Source organism: Cupressus sempervirens, chromosome 1 (genome assembly GCF_028749045.1).
Source record: "Cupressus sempervirens isolate cs-2001-9-10 chromosome 1, ASM2874904v1, whole genome shotgun sequence".
NCBI lineage: Eukaryota > Viridiplantae > Streptophyta > Pinopsida > Cupressales > Cupressaceae > Cupressus > Cupressus sempervirens.
Window position 1 is genome coordinate 320790025 of NC_143118.1, and position 24816 is coordinate 320814840.

Consider the following 24816-nt stretch of genomic DNA (forward strand, 5'->3'; position numbering starts at 1 on the left):
TTATGACAAACACTTTGGATGCAACTTAAGATGGCATTAATGCACTTACAACCAAGTGGCATTAATACAAACACTTGGTATGTAAAATTATAACATTATTTATGCCAAAAAGAGAACTTACAACCAATTGACATTTTTTTAAACAACTGGCATGCAAACTAACAAGCTGATTATGACTGATAAAAACATATTCAATTACAACTATATTAGACCAGCAACTTATGTCTCCTTTATTGCACATTTAATGTCAATTACAATGCTAGTATGAAATGGCCAAGACTCTTGGCATTACAAAATATGCAAACTATGTAATTTTTTGAGTACAAATGCAGCCTTAGTATGAAATTTAAAATGCAATATATATGCAACAATTGACTTGAGAAACCTGGTACACAAATTGTAAAAGGGCTGGAGACTTGATTGTAACACTTGTTGATGATGAAGACCCCTCCAAATGAAGAAATCGTCTCTCTTGAAGTGTCACCCCTATTCTTGCCTGGCAATACTTGAGATATATAAATGCAGACTCTAGGCTTCTCGAATTTGTCCTTGAAATGATTGTCTCAGCGATAGCAATTGAATGCAACAATACCCAGAACCATAGGATGCTTCAATGATGAGCTATGAACCAAAATGTCTTGCCAATTGTGCCCTTTCTGTAGTATACCAGACCATTGAAATTATTTACCAGCAACCTGATAGCTACTCCAAAATACGCCAAAACAATTGCCAAGCTCTCCCAAGATAAATGCTCAAATACCCACAAAGAAACAATACCCGAATGAGGCCATACAAGCAAAAATCTGAGTATGATATGCAAAATTGTCCTCCATTAAAATCTGAAAAAGACTGGTAACTATAACAGCAATGTGCAATAAATGAAATCGACCCAATGATGAAATTCCAAAGCTCCAAAATGCCTTCAAAATCTGCAATAGATTTCCTCAAATCGATACCACTAAAATTTGGCCAAGGGCCATAAAATTTGTCTTTGAAGTACAAGTAGAAAGTCTAAAGCAACTTCCTCAACTTTGCAATAATTCAAGTGATATTTCACACCCTCAAAATTGCTCACCAATTGAGAGTTTTCGTTCTCAATGGCCAAAGACAACTGCAAAAACCCTAGGCTCCACAACCATCAAACATCAACATCAACAACAACAAATCTGCCTTCTGAGAATGAAGCCCAAGATGCCTATTTATTCTTTTTCTCCACTTTCTCCAGAAACTTCTAGAACATTATTTTATTTTATTTATTAAGTGACTTTATAAGATATTTTATAATTCAAGTCACTTTATTAAATTAATTAAATATAAAGTTACCTTTTTGTATTTATTTATTTGATAACTTTATAAATAATTAACTTAATACCACTTATTTATTTAATTAAAATAATTAATTAGTCATCCTCATAAAATATTCATTATTTTGGAAAACTTAATTAATTAAATTAAATTACCTCCAAGACGGGGACATTACAAAGATTTTATTAAAAATTCTGTTAGAACCCCTACTAATTCTAACCTGAATTTTTAGTTTTGGCTGTTTAACATTTCATCAAACAGTTAGCCCGCTAACCGTAAGAAACCTGATTTATGAGTTTTGAATTTGTGTTTGATATTTGCTTTCAATGCCACATCTTAGATAAACATATATAAATGATAAACAGTAACTGGGAGTCTATGATTTTTTCGTTCTACTGATTTGTGATAAATGAAATGCAGATTCACCTTCATTCTCTTTGTAAGCACAACTGATATCCTCATCCTGTATTTCTTTGCAAACTCCCTAGAAATCTGTTTCACATATATCATAAGAAAAGGTAACCTCTTCAACACTTCCTTTCATCAGCTTTTCTTTATTCAAGTGAGACCTAAGCTTCCCCTCACATTGTTTGAACACACTATGGAAAGATGCATATGCAGTTAATGAATATGGTTTTCGTCCAATTCACATTTCTCCAAGGGATTTTGGCCTCAGAATATGCTTGGTGTGAGCTGCTTTGTAAACAATTCTGAAATTGATCTCAACATAATGAGCATATATGAGAAAATAAACTTTTTAAATTAAATCTCCTTACCTCAGAATCTGATGTCTCATAATTTCCTTAAATTTGCTTTTTCCAATCGCAAATGGTGGTACCCAAGTCTAGGGAGCATTATAACTGCACTAAGTAAAATATTTCATTAACTTTATAATGAAATATTATAAAAACTTTATGATTTAATGTTATAAAGTTGCTTTAAAATTAACTTTATAAAGTCATTCTATGAAAAATTGCTATTTTTGGCACAGAGTAACTTTATAATACAATAACATTATTTGCTCAAAAAATAGGCCATGCAAATGCTAATCTTTAGTGTGTCAAGTTCCCCCATGCTAGGATTAACATCTCCTATCCACTGGATTTGTCTACTGAGATGGATAATAGGCAATTATCAACATTTGAGTGATCGTCATAAGTGGTACTGAATGATTGTATAATGTCCAAGCATTTCCAGATCAGCAAGATTTGTATGTTCAAGTTTGTGTTTATATGAGAGGTCAAGAGAAAAGTTATCTATAGAAGAAAACACGTGGTGTCCTGGAGGTAGTCATAAATTGGTAAATCTTTGTTGCTAATCTCATTCTTCTTCCTAATCAGTTTGGGTCGTTAACACTTGCTGAATGACATGTATTTTGTACGCATTTAAATTTATCTACTTTTTCAATGAGGGATTGGCATTTTTTAATCATAAACATGATATTGCTACTGTATAAAAGCGTTGTTGGACATGCTCTGCATTCCTCAGCTCTGTAAATAAGCAAATCCAACTATGGAATATAATTCTTTGTTTTGATGTTATATATTTCTGAATTGATCTGATCTTGCAAACCCATCAATGGTGGAACTCGATATTGCTTTTTCTTATCAGGAGGCTGAAGTGGCCGAGGCAAGAAAATTGAAGACATTTCATGTCAATGCTGAATTGTTAAGAGAGAAACTTTTGGAAGAAAAGCAGCGTGCAGATCGGGCTGAAGCAGCTATAGAATGTTTACCAGAGCTTCAGTTGAAAATAATTGACTTAGAAAATCAGTTGAAGTCCTGGAGGTCTATGATTGGTGATCTTCCTGGCATAGAGAGTCCTGATGATGTGCCTCGGAAGATTTCAGACTTACAAAAGTATGATCTTTTCTATGTTTTTAAAATTGTTTTTTCCACTTATCCTTGTATATCTGTCATTGATACAGCACCATTAGAAGAAATGGACGGGGTAATAATTTCTAGCAAATGACATTTATGATTAAAAAGGTTAGATATGAAAGCTGTCTCAATGGAAGCATGTTTAAAGATTGAGTATTTTGGGGTAATTATTTGACATTGGTTTCTTTCTATTTGTGTGAGTGGAATCTAACATGTTTTATAGAAGGATGATTGGTTCATATTGTGGAAACTGTCGTCTTAGATTCATAAATAAGTAGACATAATATTGTTAAACCAATAGATATTAAAAGGAAAATCATTAAATCAATGGGAATTTTTTTTCTAGATTCATAAATAGATTTTAAAATAATAATGAATTCATCTATTTTCACTTTTAGTTTCTATCCAGTCAAATAGTTAACCAATTCACGCTCCTTTCTGTTATCATTCAACAAAATCTGATTTGGAAAACTAGATGGAAGAATTTAAGAACTATAAGGAATCAACCTAAAGAAGGCTCTGATACATTGCAAACTTTGTGTTTGTAAACTGTGTAGCCAAAAATTGGAGCCTAGTTGGTCTCTAATTTGGTTAGTAAGACTAGAAGATTTTCTTTCTGATTTGTGCAAAGGAAGTGATGGAGCAAATTTTTTTGCCTCCATTCGAGAAATAATGATTGTAGACAATGCATTCGAGAGAATATGTCAAAGGAATGTGATCGGCTGGGAATGTTATGTTGTAAGAACTTATGCTTAAGTAGATCTGTTGAAAAGGTTTTAGTAGGATCAAAAGGAAAAGCAAGCCTGGGGATACAGATGCTGCAATAGAGTTCTTAATAGCCAAGCAAGCTTCTAGTGTGCAGGATAATTGCAAAGACTTGATGAGTATTGAAGCTAATAACGATAACTTGCCATGTCTTAACGATATAGTTTGTCTTATTTTGACTGAGGCACAACAGCAAAAGGAAGAAGATTTTGTTAAATTGATTCCCATATCCTATCTACTCCTGTGATTGCAGATGTTGATAATGATTGTGCCATTGTGGTATTTAATATTGATATGAAACAAGTAAAATGGACCAGTCAATTGGATCTTTCACAGACTAGAAAATCTCGTGCCCATATTAACTCTTCTCCTACAGTGGTTGATCTGGACGGTGTTAACTATCTGGAAATCTATCCACAACTCCAAGCTGTCCTCTGAATTTGACAAACTTATCAGGACCAAGAGGCTTGGTGAGAATGTTTGCAATCTGATCCGAGGTAGGAACATACTGCAAATCTATTGTCCCATCTTCAACCAGCTGTCATATGTAGTGACAGTGAACATCTAGATGCTTGGTTTGTTGATGGAAGATTGGATTTCATGCTAACTTGGTAAAGCCTTCGTTATGAACAAACAAAGTAGTCGGTCTTGCTGTTGACATTTGCATATTCACAACCATCCGACGGAGCCAAACAGCTTCACAACTTGCCTTGATTGCCCCTCTGTATTCGGCCTCTGTAGAGGAGAGAGAAACTGCATGTTGCTTTTTACTGGTCCATGTGACGACACTTGATCCAAAATTGAACACTTATCTAGAAACTAACTTTTTATCACAACACAGCCTGCCTAATTTGAATCTATGAACCCACTGGGTCTAGGATTAGAACATCGAGAGTAAAGAAGTCTATAATCTGAAGTGCCCTTGATATAATGAAGCACACACATTTCTGCCATTCAATTATCAACCTTGGGAGTTGTCATAAAGCTTGAGATATAGCTGATTGCGAAGCTGATATCAAGTCTAGTAGCAGAGAGATAGATGAGGCTGCCTACTAGTTGCCTGTATGTAGTATCACCAATGGGAGGAGAATCAGACTTGGCTGATAACTTGACACCTTCCTCCATGGGTGTAGATGCAGGCTTGCAATCCTGCATACAAAACTTGTCTAACAGAGCCCTGATATATTTGGATTGAGAGATGAATATTCCTGAAGATTGTTGCCAAACCTCAATACCTAGGCAATAATGCATGAGCCGAAGATCCGTCATATGAAAAGACAGGCATAAATTTTGTTTGATTCCCTAAATCAAAGATGCCGAATTGCCAATGATGATCAAATTATCCACATAAATAGCTAGAAGGATGATGTCACTGTTACTAGTCTTCATCTACAAATTAGATTCTGAAGAACTGCTCTGGAAGCCTTGATCACTGAGGTATATATCAATTTTAATGTACCATGCCCTAGGGGCCTGCTTGAAAGCATAGAGAGCTTTCAACAATTTGAGAACTTGATGGTCTTTACTAACAACCTTGAAACTAGGAGGCTGCATCATGTAGACCTCTTCGCGGAGATCACCATTGAGGAAAGCACTCTTGATGTCCATCTGATGGGCCTTTCAGCGAAACTGTGCTTCCATGGATAGAATTGATCTAATTGTGCTCATCTTTGTAGTAGGAGCAAAGGTCTACTCATAATCAATGCCCTTCACAACTAAATGAGCTTTGTACTTATCCAAAGTACCATCAGATTTGTATTTGATTTTTAAAACCCATTTGTAGGCAATGGGTTTCTTCCTTGGTGGAAGATCCGAAAGGACCCAAGTGTTACTCTTGAACAGGCTTTGGTGTTCAAATGTCATGGCTTGTTCCCACTTTGGAATTCCTTTAGCCTTGGTATATGTTTAAGGTTCAAAGTAGTTTTCTGGAGCTCTGTGAGTCCGAGTAGGACTATGTGAGTCCGAGGCAAAGGCGGCCTTTTTGAGGCAAATGGCCTCTGGACTTGGACTCGGCCGAGTCCTGGTAGAGTCCATGTGGACTCATCGAGTCCCGAGCCCAGGACTCTCCCGAATTAAAATTTTTTTTTTTACTTTTTTTTTTAAAAAAAAAGATAGAGATTTCTGGAAGGTTTTTTTTTTTTTTTTTTCCAGTTTATATTAATTCTGAAAATGATGTTGTGGGGCTCACTGCCAACATTGGTTACTATCTTGGTTTCATTATGAAGAAGTCGCTTTCAGCATTGTAGAGTTCAGTAATGTTGTACAAATATTTTCAGATTTACATATATTTGTGTTAGAATTCTATAATGATTTATACGAGTATTTTTTTAGACTTCTGTGTTCATGTATGTTAGAACTCTCCAATGTTGTACATAAAGTTATAAACTTTCAGATATATGTGTATGTGTTGCTGGCTATGTCTTTGATCATTTTGTTGGCAGAAATTTGTAAGCCACCTGTAATTGTTATTAAAAGACTTTTACAGTTAAAGATTGTGTTTCACCAAGCAAATTGATAGACATACTTGAGAGCCCTGTTGTCTACAATGCACACATAAGTTGTAACAAACATGTTTCTCAATATCTGAGTCTTCCATGACTTATCTTAGGTGTATTCGTAGGAGGGCTTAGGCTACTATGAACCTTAGTCTTCTACACTCTAGCTGATATTTTGATATATGTTTTCAACTTTTGATTCCATGGATTTCATATATTGTAGACATTTGATAGTGACACTATTTTTAATTTTATTATTAATGTTATTCAGTTTTTTTTCTTCAGAAATTCGCTATTATACTTATGTGGTCTATGCAAAATTGTGTACAAGTGTTAAGTAGCTTCTATTTATCTTAATTATTGTGTATTTTATGCTAATTGACTAAATGATGCATGAAAAAATCTTTAAATCCTTAAAATTCTTTGAATTTCATGGGTTTTTTGGTTTTTCGAGTCCCTGCCAAGTCTTGGCCGAGTCCAGTCGCTGAGTTCGAGTACGAGTCAAATTTTGATTTTTCGAGTCAGAAGCGAGTTCGAGTCCCGTAAGTATGGTTCAATCACACTATGAATGTTGGCCAGAGAAAAGTTAACATACTCTGTAGGTTTTCTCTTTATCCGAGCAGTTCTCCTATCAATGAGCTGTCATGTGCCCTCTTTAACTCTATCTAGCAGAGACTTGTGAGTCAACTTATTATGGGGTCTTATAGGCTGATAGGGTTGGATAGAGACTCGGTATGGTTATATAGTGTTGGGGATTTGGTGTTATGGTAGTTGTTGTTTAGTTTGGAGACGTTCCTTGTTTTTAGGAGGCAATTCCTAAAAATTAGGGGGTTATTCCTACTTTTTAGGAGGGATGGTCAGGCCTAGGGTTGGTTCTCCATGAGATGATTCCTTGAGTTCAGTTTCAGAGGAATAGGGTTTGTTTCCTAAGTTTTAGGAGCATCGCTAGATTTTAGGGATGAGATTGCCAGTGGATCCTTGATTTCCGACTTCAGTCACAGATAGGTGACAGGATGATTTCATGGTTTGTGGTGTCTTTGGGGCATTTTGTAGCTACTTGGGTCATATTTTTAATATTTCGTAAGTTAGCGTTCAATATTTAAATAAGGCTAAGTTATAGCCATTTGGAGTAATAAGGGGTTTTTGGCCTAATCTGGATTTCTTATCCCTTGGTGTAATAGCTCATTGGAAAGATCTTGAACTTTTCTAAATATTTCTCTTTTGACTCAAAGCATTTCGGTGAACAAATTTCTTCCTATTGGGGAAAAGGTCATTTTCTGGATACTTGACCACTTTAAATATGAGAAATATATTATTGTATAACCCAATGCCACATGGAGACACTTTTAGGGTTTGAGCTAAGTTGATAAGGAGGTAAAGCCAAAGTTCGAAGGCATTATTGACATATTACATCTTGGATTTGTGTTTTGGGCTCTGATTGAGCTTTCAGCATTTGGGACGCCAATCCCACTTGCTTTGCCTATTTGGGACGTAGCCCCCAAAATAGTGGCTTGGATTCTTGCAGTCAGAAGCATCTTGGAGATTGTGCATTGTTTCTTCTGGGAAATGCAGTATTGAGTCAGAGTTTTAGCTGGGGTTTGGGCATTTTACCCACATGTGGGCACTTTGCAACTGTACGACTATGCCTGGTAGCCATATTCTTTCTCGCGTGCAGCACTTGAGAGCTGGATTCTGGCCGTAGCCTCCTTCTAGGCACATATTTCACCTTCTGCCTTCAGGTTGGCTTTATTCTTGGTTGTAATCATTTGGACATTATTGTAAATCTTCATCTCGTTACATATTAGGCGTATATTCAAAAAATCTGCTTGAAACGACTTTGCTTTAAATGTATTTGGAATATATTTTCAGAACTAGTTCATGTTATTGTACTTCTGTTATTACTTATTGAAAAATCATCAAAAATAGAAAACAATTAAACCCTTTTGCAACTTCTGTCTAGTTTTGCAAGAAAATTTGAATAAACAGGGAAAACAAATTTAAAAATATAAAATTACAGCAGATCAGCTGAAGAGATCCATCAGGGATCTTTCAGTGGTATCAGAGCTTGATCTTGCTAGCCTATGGATTTGATTACAAATCTATGCATCCAAGAGCTGAGATACACAAATTTTATACGCGCAGGAGAGCTCAACTTGACAAGGGTTTGGAATAGACAAGGAACCTATTATGGCAGAAGAACAGTTGGGTGGGATAGGGAATTAGGATGATGAAGAGAGAGAGATGGTGCAGACCCTATTCACTACTCAACCCAGGATCGCTCAGGCTTTAGACAGATTACAGGATACCTTGGAGTGTTTCGAGATGGGTGGACACAGAGGCAAGCGAAGTAGATCAGTTTCAGTGGTTGGTAGTTAGCACAGCCATCAGTCCCATTCTTCAGTTGGGAGCTTCCTTCATTCCTCTAGGCGACATCGCCATCGTACACCTACTACGACTAGATCATTGCTTCCTTAGTTCATACTAGGTGAACGACCAGCATAGGTGGAAACACTTGAGGTGGGGTTCCAGGAGTCAGTTTTGGTGGCCACAGCTGAGTGGAGAGCTCTACCCGCTACGGTTAGGGACGTCTTCCCTCTTCCCTAATATTGTGCGCAGCATCGAGATACAACTAGGTTAAGGGGAGATCGTGGTTATAGACCACCACAACAGCAGCAGAACTATGACCTCAATAGAGCTACTGGGAAGATCACATTGGCTACATGTAATGGCTTAGAAAATACGAGTGCATGAGCTTGGGTTCACAAGTTGGATATATATCTTTCATTACGGCCCATGCCTAAGCGTGAGGCTATTTAGTTTGTTGTGTTGCATCTAGAGGGGATTGCTTATGATTGGTGGCACCATGGATTGGTTACCCAGGATCACGCCTTAGTACATTCCTATGCTGAGTTCACTGAGCGACTCATTACACGGTTTGATCATAAGGATACAAAACTTTACTATAGAGAATCGGCTCATCTGAGACAAATTGGTCATGTAGAAGCTTATATTAATGAGTTCTAGCGTATTGTGGTTATGGTACTTGATATGCCAGAAGCGTAGTGTGATTCTATTCATTGAGGGATTGCAGGACAAGCTTAAGGGATTGGTTCGTGCTATCTAGCCAGCCACTCTTAAGGATGCTATTGATGTGACATTGAGACTGGACACCACTCCTACTTATGCATTAGATAAAAAGCCATTCAGAGATTCACAGCGTCCACAGAAAGCCAACACCTCACAGTTTAGGGATGGTCAGTTAGCTATACCTCCTGGGACGGACCTAGAGACACGGAATGATTTGAGGAAGAAACTATGCTTCTCATGCAAAGAACCTTGGGAGCCCGGGCATCATTGCATGGGTAAAGGAAAGGTTCATTTGATTGAGGTGACTTCTAAGTTAGGAGATGAGGATGTGCTCGACACTGCTATTGAGGATAGTACGGAGGATGTTGGGTAGGTACAGACACAGTTGGAGTTAGATACCCCTGAGGCCATGGCGTTAGCCAAAGTAGCTATGGCTACTCTCTCCAGCTATCCTAAGTTTCATGCCTTCCAGTTGAAAGGTACACTAAAGGGCAAGTGGGTCACAAGCTTGGTAGACACAGGTGCTACGCATAACTTTATTAATCAGAAGTTGGCTGAGAGGAGGGGGTTACAGTGTGAGGAGTTTGGTGGTTTCGGAGTGAAGGTGGCAGATGGTGTTGTTTTGGGTTGCACCAAACGGATTCCAAAGCTTAGTATTCAGATTGGGGATTACACTCTGACCAATGATTTTTATGTGCTTCCTATAGAAGATTATGATGTGGTTTTGGGTGGTTTTGGGCATGTAGTCGTTATAGTGTATTGGGCGTTACATTATTGATCACCACCGTATGTAGTTAGAGTTCCTTTCTGGGGGGGAAGAAGGTTATTTTGAGGGCAGCTTCAGATTGTGGACCTAGAGAGGTGACTTCTCGCAGGATGGAGACTATCCTTAGACATAATGATGTGCTTTTGGCTACACATTGTTTGGTGAAGTCCAAAACACCCACACCTTAGGATGATCGTGTGTTTCATGTTGACATGCAGTCAGTGATGGATCGTCATGGGAGAGTTTTTGGTGACATCCCTTCCAGAGTGCCTCCAGATAGAGGTTTTGAGCATGGTATAGAGTTAGAGAATGGAGCAAAACCAATAATGACTACACCATATCATCATTTCTAGGGCCTATAAGGATGAAATTGAGAAGACTATTCATGAATTGTTGGATATGGGCTTCATTCAACCAAGTTCTAGCCCTTCCTCTGTAGTGCTTGTTAAGAAGGATGGGACTCTACGGATGTGTATAGATTACAGAGCGTTGAACAAAAGGACAATCAAGAACAAATATCCTATTCCATGCATTGATGAGTTGTTGGATGAGCTTCATGGAGCTATTTACTTCTCTAAGATTGATTTTCGCTCAGGCTACCATCAGATACGTGTACGAGTAGAGGATGTACACAAGATTGCCTTCCTATGGACACTACGAGTTTCTGGTAATGCCCTTTGGCCTTACCAACGCACCAGCTACTTTCCAGTCATGTATGAACCATATCTTCAACAAGTAGTTGAGGAAGTCAGTTCTAGTATTTTTTGACAACATATTGATTTACAGTCGTACTTGGGAGGATCATATCAGACATGTTGAGGAGGTACTTAGCATTATGGAGAGTTAGTCTCTATTTGCTAAACTATCCAAATGTGAGTTTGGATTGAGGGAGGTATTATATTTGGGTCATGTGATCAGTGTTGATGGGGTGAAGGTGCATGAGGAGAAGATTTAGGCGATTCAGAATTGGCCTAGCCCTCAGAACATTACTGAGTTACGTGGATTCCTTGGTTTATTTTCTTATTACAAAAGATTTGTGAAGACAACTTTTTGAGTTTTTGATCGATTACAAAAGTACATGCAATTGAGTTTGCAACGATGCATTTAGGAGGTTTAGTGTATGAGTTGTGGCACTATGGTTTGGTAACACAAGACCATGGGTTGATACATTCTTAGGAGGGGTTGATCACCAAGCTTATTGTATGATTTGACCTTAAGGATGTGGAAGTGCAGTATAGAGAAGTAGTGCAACTAAAGCAAGTTGGATCCTTGAATTTGTGTTATTGTTTTGGATATGACTAAGAAGAGGAAAATTATGTCATTCATTGAAGGATTGAATAGGAAAATAGAAGTATTGGTTAAAGTTCTTAAGCCTGGCTCACTTCAAGATGCCATCAAAACAATGTTGTGTCTCGATACATTATCCACTTGATATCAGCCACCTGGAGGGAGCTTCAAAAGTTCAAAACTAAATTTGAAATCCTATATTCAGGCCAAGAACATGCTACCTAAGATGGACTTTGAGGCAAGGAATGAGTTGAGAAGGAAGAAGCTATGTTTCACATGTAAAGAACCTTGGACTCATGAGCATTAGTGCCTTCTAAAGAAAGGACAAAATACGTTATATAGAGGTCACTTCAGATGTTGAAGAGCAGTAAATTGATGACAAAAATTCATAGGACAGCAATAATGATCATGAGTAGCCCCTAGTGAAAAGAATTAGGATGTGGAAACTGATCAACTTAACGTTAATATTGTGTAATCTCCCCTTTTTTGGACATTAGAAATTGCTTAAGTAATTAAACCTTAAGTTGGGGAAATACAATAAGTTTAATGAAATCTTAATTTACTTATTTAAAAAATACTATTAAAATGAGTTTAATGATCTCAATGAAATATTAATAATGTCATTTTTTGTTATTTCCTCATTTTAAATTAAATTAAAAGGGAGGATATCAAAAAACAAATGAAAAGTAATATAAAGAGGCACACAAAAGGAAATGAAGAGTAATTGTATTGGGCTACAAAACAACAATGTCAAAATCATTTAGGATGCTTTGTTTTAATTATTTTCTCTTGGAGGTTTTGCGAATGATAGGCTTTTTGCAAGAATTTTGAAGAGGGAAACCCTATGATTTTCCCAAGAGTTGTACGAAAACAGAGTTCTGGTTGAAGGTTTCATACAAAAATCTCACAAAGGTTGAATGAAATAGGTTTTATAAATTTCTAAGGCTTTTTCAAGAATGTTAAGAGTTGGAAATTGAATATTTTACGTTGGAGAATATTATATTTCTTCTTGTGAAGGAATTCTATTCAATCTCAAGGATTTGGTCAGGTATATGGATTTTTCGCAAGTATTCATGGTGAATGATGTAATATTTTGGAACATTTAAATAGGCATTGTCCTGGCATTGGGATTTACGAGATTATTGAAGAATTTGATAAATTTAATAGTTGGACGAGCAATGTCCTAGTACTAAAGGATGATTAATTTATTAAAGCCCATGTTTTTAAGGAAACATCAAGCAGATAAATATTTATTTCATAGATTTTGGAAATTTAATAATGCTTTGAATGAATTTGTCAAGCACTAGTTCGAGAAGTTCATGCACCCTATTATTGTTTGGGCAAACAAAATAGTAATGGGTATGGTAGTTTAAACCTTATCAAACTGTTCAATCACAACATGTTAATGACCAAGAGACTTTTCTATCCTTGTAAGCAATAATAGAGTCAAAAAATATTTCTACTAGTTTGTTTCTTATATTCTAAGCTAAGAGGGGATACTGAATGGGTTGTTTGGATGTCAAAGCTAACAAGGTGAATTGTTAAATTAAAGAATAGGGTTTATGCATACTCATCTCTTTATGCAAGTATTCTTTTATTTTGTGAGTGAAGGCTTATCCTATGCATGGTGATACAAATGGACAATAGAGAGCTGATTGGGTTGGCATGATTTTTTCTTGTTTATTAAATTAAAATTGTGTACTATGACCCAATTTTACTGGTTCTAATTGGTTGCTAAAAAATGCACCTTATTGGAGGACAAAGAAAAGAATGGAGAAAATATGGATGCACCATTGCTCCGATGCGTTGACAGATGACAAAGACCTTACCATTATTAATTTTTTAGTTGCTTGCAACGAGATTGTGCTGTTCTTAAAATTGGTTGATGCCTCCAATAAGGTGAAAACTACAGAAACCTTGGCTATGTTGGAGCACATCGTCATGGAAGTGGGAATAGAGAATGTGGTGTAAATCATCACAAATAATAAAACAATATATGTGGCAGTAGGTAGAATCCTCCAAGAAAGGCACCCAACTCTTTTTTGACCACTTTGTGCAACATGTTTGCTTGACCTTCTTTTTGAAGACATAGGAAACTTGATTTTGTGACCCCTCTTGTGGAAAATGCAAGGAGGATCACAAAATATAGTTACAATCACGCTTGGGTTCTACATTTGATGAGGGACCATAGTCAAGGGTGAGATATGGTGAGATCCAATGTCATAGGGTTTGCAAGGATTTCCTTGATATTGTAAAGCATACTTGGTGCATTGACTAATTATAAACAGATGTTTGGCAGTCATGCATGGCTAGACCCACCTTAGTCAAAGAAGACTGAAGGAGAGGTTGCGTTATGCATAGTCTTCAACAACAAGTTTGCACAAAGGTTGTAGAGATTGTGAAGTTAACTTCAAAATGTGAATTTTTAATTATTCTTGATCTAAGTCTCGTTATTACTTTGTAACTTCATTAATTAATATTTTTATAGTTTTTATTTTGCAATTGTAGGTGTTTGAGCCAAGGAGTATAAAAAAGTACTACAAGGGGGACAAACTCAAATTAGATCCTATCTGAGAAATCAATAATAGGATGTTTATTCATGCAACATAGTATTTTTTGCAATCCCCTTTTTAAATTCGACAATTCTAATGTAGAGGTCATGCAAGGCCTCAATACATGCATTCAAAGGATGGTACCTAAGGTTAAGGAGATAGACCTCGTTGTGCTTGAACTCCAAAACTGTGAGGAAGCTAGGGTAAGCTATTGTCTTCAAAGATGGCAAAGAGAGGAAGAACTACTGAAACCCCAGTTATAACATTTTCCATTTGGATTTTGTATCTAAAGTAATTGATAAATCGATAAAATATGTTTTACTTTTCTCTTTGTTGTATAAGTTATCAATACTTTATTTTGTAGATGCTTGGTAGGAAAGTTGGGGTGGGTTTACTTCAAATCTCAGAAAATTTCCCCTCAGAATCTTATGTAGACCTTTTACTTCATTCAATTGTGAACACAATTGGAGCTTGTTTGAGGACATCCACATGAAGAAGAGGAACAAGTTAGCCCAAAAATGCCTTAATGACGTTGTCTTTGTGTAATATAATCTTTGGCTGTGCATAACGAAGGTACATGAAGCAACATTTTGTCCAATTGATTTGAATGATGTAGATGCGTAAGTGGTTGGACATCATAGGAGCAATCTTTGTTGTTTACAATGTATGACATCAATAATTTGGGGAGGTATGCTATTGAGGAGGAAGGGAGAGAATTTGGTTTCAAATTTGATGGCATTGAGGAGGATGAGTTGGATGAGGGGTCATTGCCACTGCCAAGAGAAGGTAGAGGCAAAGCTACATCTAGAATGGAGGACAAACAATGAACTGAATAAAATATTCTCAATGAGGAGGGACATTCATGCTCACTGCAAACTTCTAGGACTAAATGCTATAGTTCCACCTCTCCATTAGTTTTTAATAGAGTTGTGAAGAGGAAGATGTAATTGTAATGGTGTATTTACTTTTAGTGTTGATGTTTGGTAGCTTTAGTCGGAACAACCTATGAGACAAAACTATTTTAGATGTATATGTGTATTGTGAGATATAATTTATATATATAAGTATTACTCTATGAGAGAATTATATATATATATATATATAAAGTATTACTATGTGTGAGAATTTAATATAATAATGGAAATAATATATATAAAACTATAATTAAAACTTATTTTTACATATTTAACAAATAAACATGTTCCATGAAGGGACATGCCTCTTCTTAGATTATTCTCCATATATAAATATAATGTGTTGCTGCCTTTGGAAAATATATACCAACCAGGCAATGTCATTACATTTGCAGCACTCCTCCTTTAACATGGCATCATAGCATTAAAGGAGGAAATTGTACCCAACAAAATGTCTACCAATCAGGAAAAAAAAGAGAATTGAAGTTTGATCAGGATAGGTCAAGTAGAGAATAAGGTGCTCTTTGCACAATTGGCAGAAACAGTTAGTGCCAAGTGAGATAGAGAAAAAGGGTAAAATATATAATAAGTGAAAGGATTCAAATCTCTATTGGTGTATGTACAGATCATAGGAGCAACCAAGTAAAGAACAAGATACGTGGAACAGATTTGAAGTCAGCGGTTTGGAGATATAAAATTCACAAATATCCGAACTCCATAGACGAAGGTGACTCACAAACAAAGAGATATTCATGGAAGTGACTAACATATGGTCTAGTCAGCATATGTGGACCAGTCTAGATTTAACATTTAAGTGTGCAGGCCCACATTCTGTGAACCCCACATTGGGAAAGATAGAGAAAACCACCATCACCCTTGCAACATGCATAACAGGGATATAATAACACTACATAAGCTATCATCCGCCATCTAATTGGCCACGTTAGTAATTTGATGTTGGGAGGGTCAAACCCACATTGACATCTTTATTTAGTACATCGACCATCCATCACCTAAGGTGAAGTTTGTCACGTTAGAAGGTAGAATAGAGGACTAAGGAATCAATAGCAGGGAATTGACTACTAATTGCCTAGACTAAGGAGAAAACTCCTAACTAATGCGGGCCCACAATTAACTCAACTAGCTTGGACGACAGTATAAAACATGTAGCAAAGAGGATATACAATAATAAAAGATAAAGTATGGGGCAAACTTATAATTCATTCCCCATGTAAATCTAATTCCTTTTTGTTTAGTGGGTGATGTGGGTAGTTTAATAGTGTCCATTAAGATACAACGTTCGGGCTGGTGAAGACATGTCCATGACAATGGATGGAAGAGGGGTATTTCACCTTCCAAAATATTTTATGATCTAATCAGATCAAAAACTGCCAATGAGTAAGGTTGCCACCAAAGCAAATCTGGGCCCCACTCATACATATGATATATTTTATGTTTTATTCCAAAGTTGTGAATCAAATAATTCATACTATATATATGATATGATATATGTTATAAATTAATGATTATTAAGTATTATGTTATGAATAAAATTAAGTATAATGTTATCTTAATTTTATTATTGAAAATATAAAATAAAGTTACATTATAATTATTTATGATAGTAATACACATGAAATAAATTACTAACATCCAAATTAATATTAACATTCTTATTTCTATTATTATACATACTATAAGAGCTATTTGCCTTGATCTTGTCTTCCAAGTATGTTCTTGTAGGAGGGGGTTGAGATCAGATTCAGAGGGAGTCTAACACTTCTTCAAAGACAACTTTGGATGAGGAGCTCAGAAGATTGATATTGAGAAGGAGTCTGAAAATCCATGTAAGTGATTGCATTTTGGTGGGCCTACCCCATGTGTACATTATGAGGTAGTAACAACCTCCAAACGATTATCACGTGTATTTGTATAAGTTATTGAAAGGCGGTGATCTCTCAATAAATCAACCTTCTATTGTGATAGACATTTTATGATGTCTGAAACAGATCATAATAGATTATAATTTGCATGGCGGATTAAGTTTCTTAAATAGACCATGGCCGTCTATTGTGATGGACATCTTATGGGTCTAAGTTGATCACGATAAATGATAACTTGCATGGTGGATTAAGTTCCTTAAATAGACCATGATTGTTCATATGGTAAGCATTATTTTGAATGCATGTGCACATATCTTATGAACATTTTGAGTACTTCGTGAATGCTATGCAAATTGATGTTAAGAAGCCATTACTCGGAGTACTTGGTGAATATCATATGATTTGATGTTCAGGAGGCCATTACTTTGTGATGACCTGAGATAGGAGCCACCCTTGAATTTGTAATCGATATAATTTATACTATGAATAACTCACAAAAGAACTTCAATTATATCTTCCACTTAATTTATCTCTTAAGTAGGTTCACTCAAATATATTAGATATTATGAATCAGTGAAAATAATGTGATCAATTTGAGTTGATATTCTTATTTTCATCTAATGCTTCCCTCCTTAATACTTTCTTCTACCTAATATTTTTTATTGCTGTAACCTTCAATATTTACCTTAGCTTAATTTATTATCACCCAATTATCATTGGGTTTGATCTTGTTCTCCTTCATTGCCAATCATCCTGTTCCTCCACTTAATGTTCTTCCCTAGTTTAATTATCGTATGGTGCTTAACTTTTAAGTTGCTCTTATAATCCTTAATGTCCTCGGTGGGGTTTTGCCACTATTTTCTACACGTTTCATGGGATTCTTTTATTGTTTTGTCTTGTCAATACTCCATGTTAGACCCATTCCTTTGCAAAACCGTCTGTTGATTCATGGTTTTTTGGCTGCTTTGCTTTTGTCCTTTAATGATGTGCATCTAAATTGCTCCTTACTACTTCAGTGCTTTGCTTATGAATTGTCTCTACATGAGTCCTTCCTTAATCCTACCTACATAAATTGCTCCTTACTTGGACTCGGACTTGGCAAGGACTCAAAAAATCAAAAAACCTATGAAATTTAAAGATTTTAAAGGATTTAACGATTTTTTCATGCGTCATTTAGTCAATTAACATAAAATACACAACAATTGAGATAAATAGAAGCTACTTAAAACTCATACACAATTTTGCATATATCACATAAGTATAACAACGAATTTCTAAAGGAAAAAAAACTGAATAACATAATATAAAGTTGAAGATTTAAGATTTAAGATTCAATCTTTAATAAATTCTTGACATACCACAACATCATTTTCAAAATTAATATACATTGAAAAAAGAACACCTTCTAAAAATCTCTATCTTATTAAATTACAAAAAAAATAAAGAAATAAAAATTCGGGTGTCCTGGACTCGGGACTTGATGAGTCCACGTGAACTCTACCAAGACTTGGCCAAGTTAGAGTCTAGAGGCCATTTACTTGGAAAGGCCGCCTCTACCTCAGACTCACAGAGTTCTGAAACACAGGTTGTGACATAGATAGAAAATATTGCGCAACATCTGGATTGTATAAATACAATGGTAGACTACGCCAAAGGTGCATTTATAGCATAAGAGAAAGAATGCTATGGTTTATTTACAAAAATATATGAGATCATCACTAAGTGATGTGATCAAATGACACGTTTTGCAACTTTTGGCATATGCTTTTAACCATAACTACTACCGTGCTGGCTCTACAAATAGGACAACACTATATATGGATGTTGAAGTAGTCGATGAATACAAATTAGGCCTTTGAAATATTAGTCACAGATCCTAGAGGTTCCACAAAGTTTTGAGATGAGTTTGAAAGTTTCACATCTCATGATTGCATAGTATTATGCATGTGTTGATGTAATGACAAATAAAATGGAAATGAACTTTGTCAACCTATGGAATTTTGATGATGCAATGACTTAACATATGCAAAAATCGGCTACTATATTTCTATTTCTATTATGGTCTTAAATTTGTTTTCTTTTATTATTTTTGATTAAGGAAAAAATATGTTTTAAGGGGACCCAAAACCCTCTACAACAAGTCTCAAAGGGACTTGAACCCCTTAGGTTTTACCAAGATTTGGAACCTAGAATACTATGCTGCCAAAGAGTACAAACAAGGAAAACCAATAGTCCATACCGAGCTAAAAAGACAAGCGCCAATAAAACACCAGCGTGGCCACAAATAGATAGTGGTAGTGGAAAGATCAAGAGAAAACCACTCAGATTAGGCTCTCAGCACAAGCAAGGGAAACCTCGAATAGGACGAGGGAAAAACATATATCTTCAATCTACCAAGAAGGATAATTTTGGCACTTCTAACTTGGAACAATTCCACATAGCTAAAAGCTAGCTTGGTCCTTAACCAGAAACAAGCACAATCTATATTGGGCCCTTGAAACTCTCAACATCAAGAAAGATGAGAAAGCACAAGAAAAACATAAAGAACTTAAAAAGAGACTTGGAGTTTTTACAACGCTCCCCTATTGTTTGAATTGGGAACATGGGGTTTTGACACGCTTTCCCAACAATTACAATCAGCCTCATATAGTTGTGCAATAGAAATGTAGCTAAAGAAAATTGGGTTTTAACATAGGTCGTAAAACTATCATGGGGTTTCAGATGGCTCCCCAACCATAAACATTCATTGCGAGAGATAAAACATTGCTACCTAACAACTTCAAATGAGGTTTGGAAGGGTTCCCCAAACCTGCAACATGGGTTTTGATCTGCCTTCCTCAACCGATTAACATAAGCCAACATAAAAGATTGATCGTCAAAATACTAATTGAACCCGTGGGGATTTGGAAGGCTACCCAAACCTTCAAAGTGGATTTTGACATAGTTCATACAACCAACACCAAAGTGGGATTTTGGAAGGCACCTTAAACTTGCAACTTGGGTTTCGATATGACTCTAAAAACCAATAAAAATCTAAAATCGAGGACTAACCACCAGCCAATCCACAACTTGCCAACGAAACTCCTCCCCACCCCCATAGGAGAAAAATCCACCTCAAAAGGAACCATGAAGATAAGGACAACTAAATAGGAAGTCCCAAATGAGATCTAATCAACCACTATACAACCAAGTGAGAGATAAGATCACCCACAACTACTCGACATTTCTTTTGAAGAGCAACGATGGACCTCCATAGTATGTGCCTCCACCTCTATAGAAGCTTCCACCTCTAAAAGAAAAATGAAAGCATAGAGAGAGAGAAAACTGAGCGTCAACCACCACAAAGTTGTAGGAAAAAAAGCCCACCTCAATAGGGTTTGAAAATTTTTCCTATTGAACCAAATGGGAAAGATCCCAATTGAAAAAGAAGATACATAGAAAAGAGTTGGGTTCATAAGAGAAGACGCAAAGCAAAACCTCCCATCGCACAAAAGAGCGGACTACACACCAACATAAATAAAGCCTTAGGAGCGCCAGTGTTAAGCACAATCAAATAGTTGTCTTGAGAAAAGACCTCTCGGTTAAAAGAAAAGCAATAGAGATAGGGAAAATGAAGAAACCAAGCTCCCTCAAGAGGAAGCTGTTGAGGAAATCCAAAAAATGGCCTAAGAGCCAAAACTATAGATCCCACAACTCCAAGCACTGAAAAGCACGTGGCACTCAGCTCCAACAACAAAACCCATAAAACCATCAAAGCTAAAAAAAAAGGATCTCTCAACCCGAGGGGGAACAGTTGCTCTACCTTCCGTAACCTCAAGTCAATAGACAAACACAAGCGAAATAAAGGTAAACAACATCCATTCACCATTCCCCATTGCACAAATAGACACCCAAAGGAAAACAAGGGAAAACCATATGCGCCAAGGAGCTTGACCAAACGGACAAAGCATTGAAGAGGTAGCCACAACAAAGTCACCCAACCGATTCCCCAAAGGAACACCTACAAAGAGACGACACCAGAAGGAATGGCAAAACACCCAACACGAATAGGGTGCTCATCTCTACGCCAAAACTGCAATTCTAAAGGCCAACAACCCTAGGCCAAGTGGCCAAAAATGTAGAGCACCATAGCACCAAAACCCCTAGACCCCAAACAAGCTAGAGAGTAGAAGAGAAACCCATGACTTCATGTGCATTGCTTGAGCCCTCATCCACAACAACCTACCCCACATAAACTCCATATGAACTGTTTTGAACCCTAACATACAAAACAGTGAACACACTCACGCTACTGCCCGTGGATTACTATCAATTTCTTTCTAGGTTCTAAATTTTGTATATTGTATTACTATTTTTCCATTTTGGAAGAACCCATTCTTTTTTATTATTAATATTGCTACATCAATGTGAAATGTTTTAGGGGGTGAATTATGATTTTTAAATATGCATTAAAGCCATAATTCCAATTTAATTTGGGATTCTACAATTTTAGTACAAATTGTAGCCCAATTTTCATTTCATAGGAAAGAGATGCTACAAGAGTGGAAACATATCGTTGTGAAGGCAAGCATGTTGTATTTCATCATTTAACTCTGTGTATGTCGGTACTGGGTGAAGTTTTAAGCATATGCATTATGTAAGAAATTCTCATTCACAGTTTGCTAATAGAGGTGTGAAGGGATTTGAATAGGACATTCAGCAATTATGGCCCCATTACAGGAAAGGAGAGGGCATATAGGTGACAAGGCAGTCTAAAAATATTCAGACTCTGGGATTACTTGTAATGGGAAATATGTGATGAAACCAGCAGGTAACACCAAGCAATTGGTAATGTCACTCCATTACTCATATCTAAGTGATTCACATACTTACAAATTCAGTCTCTCATAGAATATATTTAATTTCACACATCTGATAAGAGTTAACTGATTGCCTTTTAACTTCTTTGGGTTTTTCATTTATTCCAGAAGTATCTGAATCGGTGTTTTGTTCTATTTCAAAGTTTAAACAAATTGGCAATTTTTCTGATATGGAAATTATTGAGTAAATTCTTTCCAAAGAATTGGTATGCTTTCTTTTGTATTATGGTATCTAAGGCATTATGACTTGCATTGGTAGTCTAGTTTTACCTCGTGTATATGTTGATTTACTACTTGATAAAAGTGCTGCTGTTAGTGTCCATTAATATTTAAATAATTTTTTTGAAAACTATTGTCTATAATAACCTATCAAAAATTATTTGACATAATTGTTTCAGGGAAGCAGTGGGAAATATGGCAAAAATTGGGGAGATGACTATATTATCGAATGAGCTCAAGGGTGCACTTGAAAAAGAGAAGCATGAAAGGCTACAAGCTAACAAGCAAGCTGCTTCAGCTAGGGAAGAAGTGGAGGAGGCAATGAGCAATATTGTGAGGCTTGAACGAAAGGTGATAAAATTTTAAATATGTGAATTAAGTTCTACCAGATGAATCCTAGATTGTTGTCATGTGGAAGGATGTATAGTATTAATGAACGAACATGGATGCCATACTCTTGACTTGTATTATCAGCATCACATGATTTTGAAATTTATTTGCATAGAAAACCAGAGAATGATAAACTTATGGTAAGAAATTTGTTATATGGATTACCATGAAATATTAAATTTTAAGATCCTGTAAGTTTAAGGTACTGTTTTCTTTACATGCAACATTTATTATCAGCAATGTGATACCTTGAGCGTATGAAAAGGAAACTGTTGCAGGATTGAAATCAACGTTTATGCTGCTGTCCTTTGGATAGATCAAAACTGAAATACTTAGGAATTAAGCATACAAACACATCCTATTGCAGCTTTATTTCAATCTCTCCAAAGATCACTATATAACATTTCTAAACATGAATATTGTTAGGCGATTCCAATCAAAGAGTTTTACACTTTAATGATAGGCACTTCACTCCAACAGTAAATTGCAACTATTATAAATGGAATAGACACTCCCCAAAAAAAGTTACAAAAAAAACAAAACAATTGTAGCTATATTAAAAAAAAAAAAAACAAAAAACAAAAAAAAAAACAAAAAAAAAAACAAAAAAACAAAAAAATTATATTCAAATTTTCAATTTGTAGATATTTACGATTGTAACCATTGCTCATCCTAATTTCTGAATAACTAGTGTACATTGATCTTCTCACCATTAATTACAGATTGCACTTCTTGGCAAAGAAAGGGATGGCTTGAAGGCAATACTTACTTCATATGATGAGGAGGAGGCAGTTGGACTTAAAAGACAGAAAGTTGGGGATGGATCTGCTCTTGAAAAGTCAAAGACTATGAGGATTCAGGTAAAATTTGAGGCCTTTTGTTTGTAGCTTCTTTGTGATCTTAAAAGAAAGTAAATTGTGCTGATAATTGTTCTTTTCCTTTCAGGAACTGGAAGCATCTCTTTCAAGGTCTGTGAGTAACATAAAGCAACTAGAACAAGATTTAATAGAGCAAGGAGAAAGCCTTAAGAGTCAACGTCACAAGTCAGAGTTCCTTGCTCAGGAAGTTGATGATGCATTAAGGAGAATTAAAGCTCTAGAACGTGAAGGGGATCGCCTTAGATGTGAAATTGCCACATATGAATCCAAGGTGCATTTTTATACAGGATTGAAATGTTCTAACTTTCTGTATTAATTGCTGGGTTTTGAAACCTAAGAGATTGAATAGCATAGGTTAACTCATTGGTGCAAAATTTTGATTTTGAATTATGCTACATAAACTATTTGAGAGGAGTTTGTAAACAGGCTAGAAAATCTTCTTTCAACTTTGGGTATTGTCTTAGAACCCTTTGGGTATTGTGTTAGTAAATCTATCATGTTATCAAGTTAAAGAATTTTATTTTCTACAATTTGTTTAGTATGTGAAAACATGTGTTCTTGGTATGTGAAAAGTGGAAGGGCTTGGTAGCTCCACTTCAGATTAGTACAAAGGGGATCCTTTAAGTGAAAAGAGTAGCTTAGCAGGTGCAAAAATGCAGTTTTGGTTATTTAAATGTAAACTTGAAGACTACTAGCAGGTCAACTTCATATTGTAGGAAATATCTGGAAAATCTCTGTTGCAAGAACACATTCTTTTAATTTCATTGTCAGGTAGAGACTCCCAAAGTGTGTGTTCTTGCATGATTTGCCATAAAAAAAATAGGAAAGAGTTTCGTTCTCTTCCTCTCAGGACTATTGAAGTATAAGATTTGGTGAGAGTTTGTAAACACGAATTTGCATATTGAAGGCTTTCCAAATATTTGAAAGCGATTTTCTGTAGTTGACATAAACTGTCAGGGAAATTAGCAAGGGTACTTGGAGAGAGGGAGACTTAGAGATCTCTAGTATTAGTACTGTTACCGTTATGACTATTTTTAAAAGGTTGTAGATAGGGTACTTGGAGATAATAAATTGTTTTTAATATAATTTAATAATTACTGATAAATACCATATATTTGTAATATAGTGCTTTGAAAACAAGAACAATGGAAAGTTATAAGTACATACATCGAACATTAGAAGTTTAAAGAGTCAAAGACTTTTACTAAATAATAATGTCATATTAATATAGAGTCAAATAGTTTGAAACTCACAATAGCATATCTCGTAGTCATATCTGATTTGTGAATATCACATGTGATCATCATCATATCAGATTAACAATCCTTGAGATTATCATTACATATTGAAAGTTGAAATTCAAAAATATATGGTTTGATGCCAAATCACTGATATACAAACTAAAAACTTAGCATTGTAAACAATAATCAGAAGTCTATCTAGTATTTATCTATTCCACAAAACTGTGATCATTAAATTAAGGATCAAAATTCTGAAATGATTTAGTATTGTATTTTAAATTTGTGTTTTAATCAT

General features: G+C 35.7%; 1 protein-coding gene across 2 annotated transcripts in view; it reads left to right on the plus strand.

The window, feature by feature from the left end:
* MAD1 (mitotic checkpoint family protein) overlaps positions 1-24816 on the plus strand; it is a 235189-nt gene that overhangs the window by 129095 nt on the left and 81278 nt on the right. For both annotated transcript variants that reach the window (XM_089823838.1, XM_089823840.1), the window contains exons 7-10: positions 2917-3164; positions 22192-22363; positions 23125-23262; positions 23348-23551. In XM_089823838.1, the coding sequence (XP_089679964.1) occupies positions 2917-3164; positions 22192-22363; positions 23125-23262; positions 23348-23551 (762 nt within the window). The remainder of the gene's footprint in view (positions 1-2916; positions 3165-22191; positions 22364-23124; positions 23263-23347; positions 23552-24816) is intronic.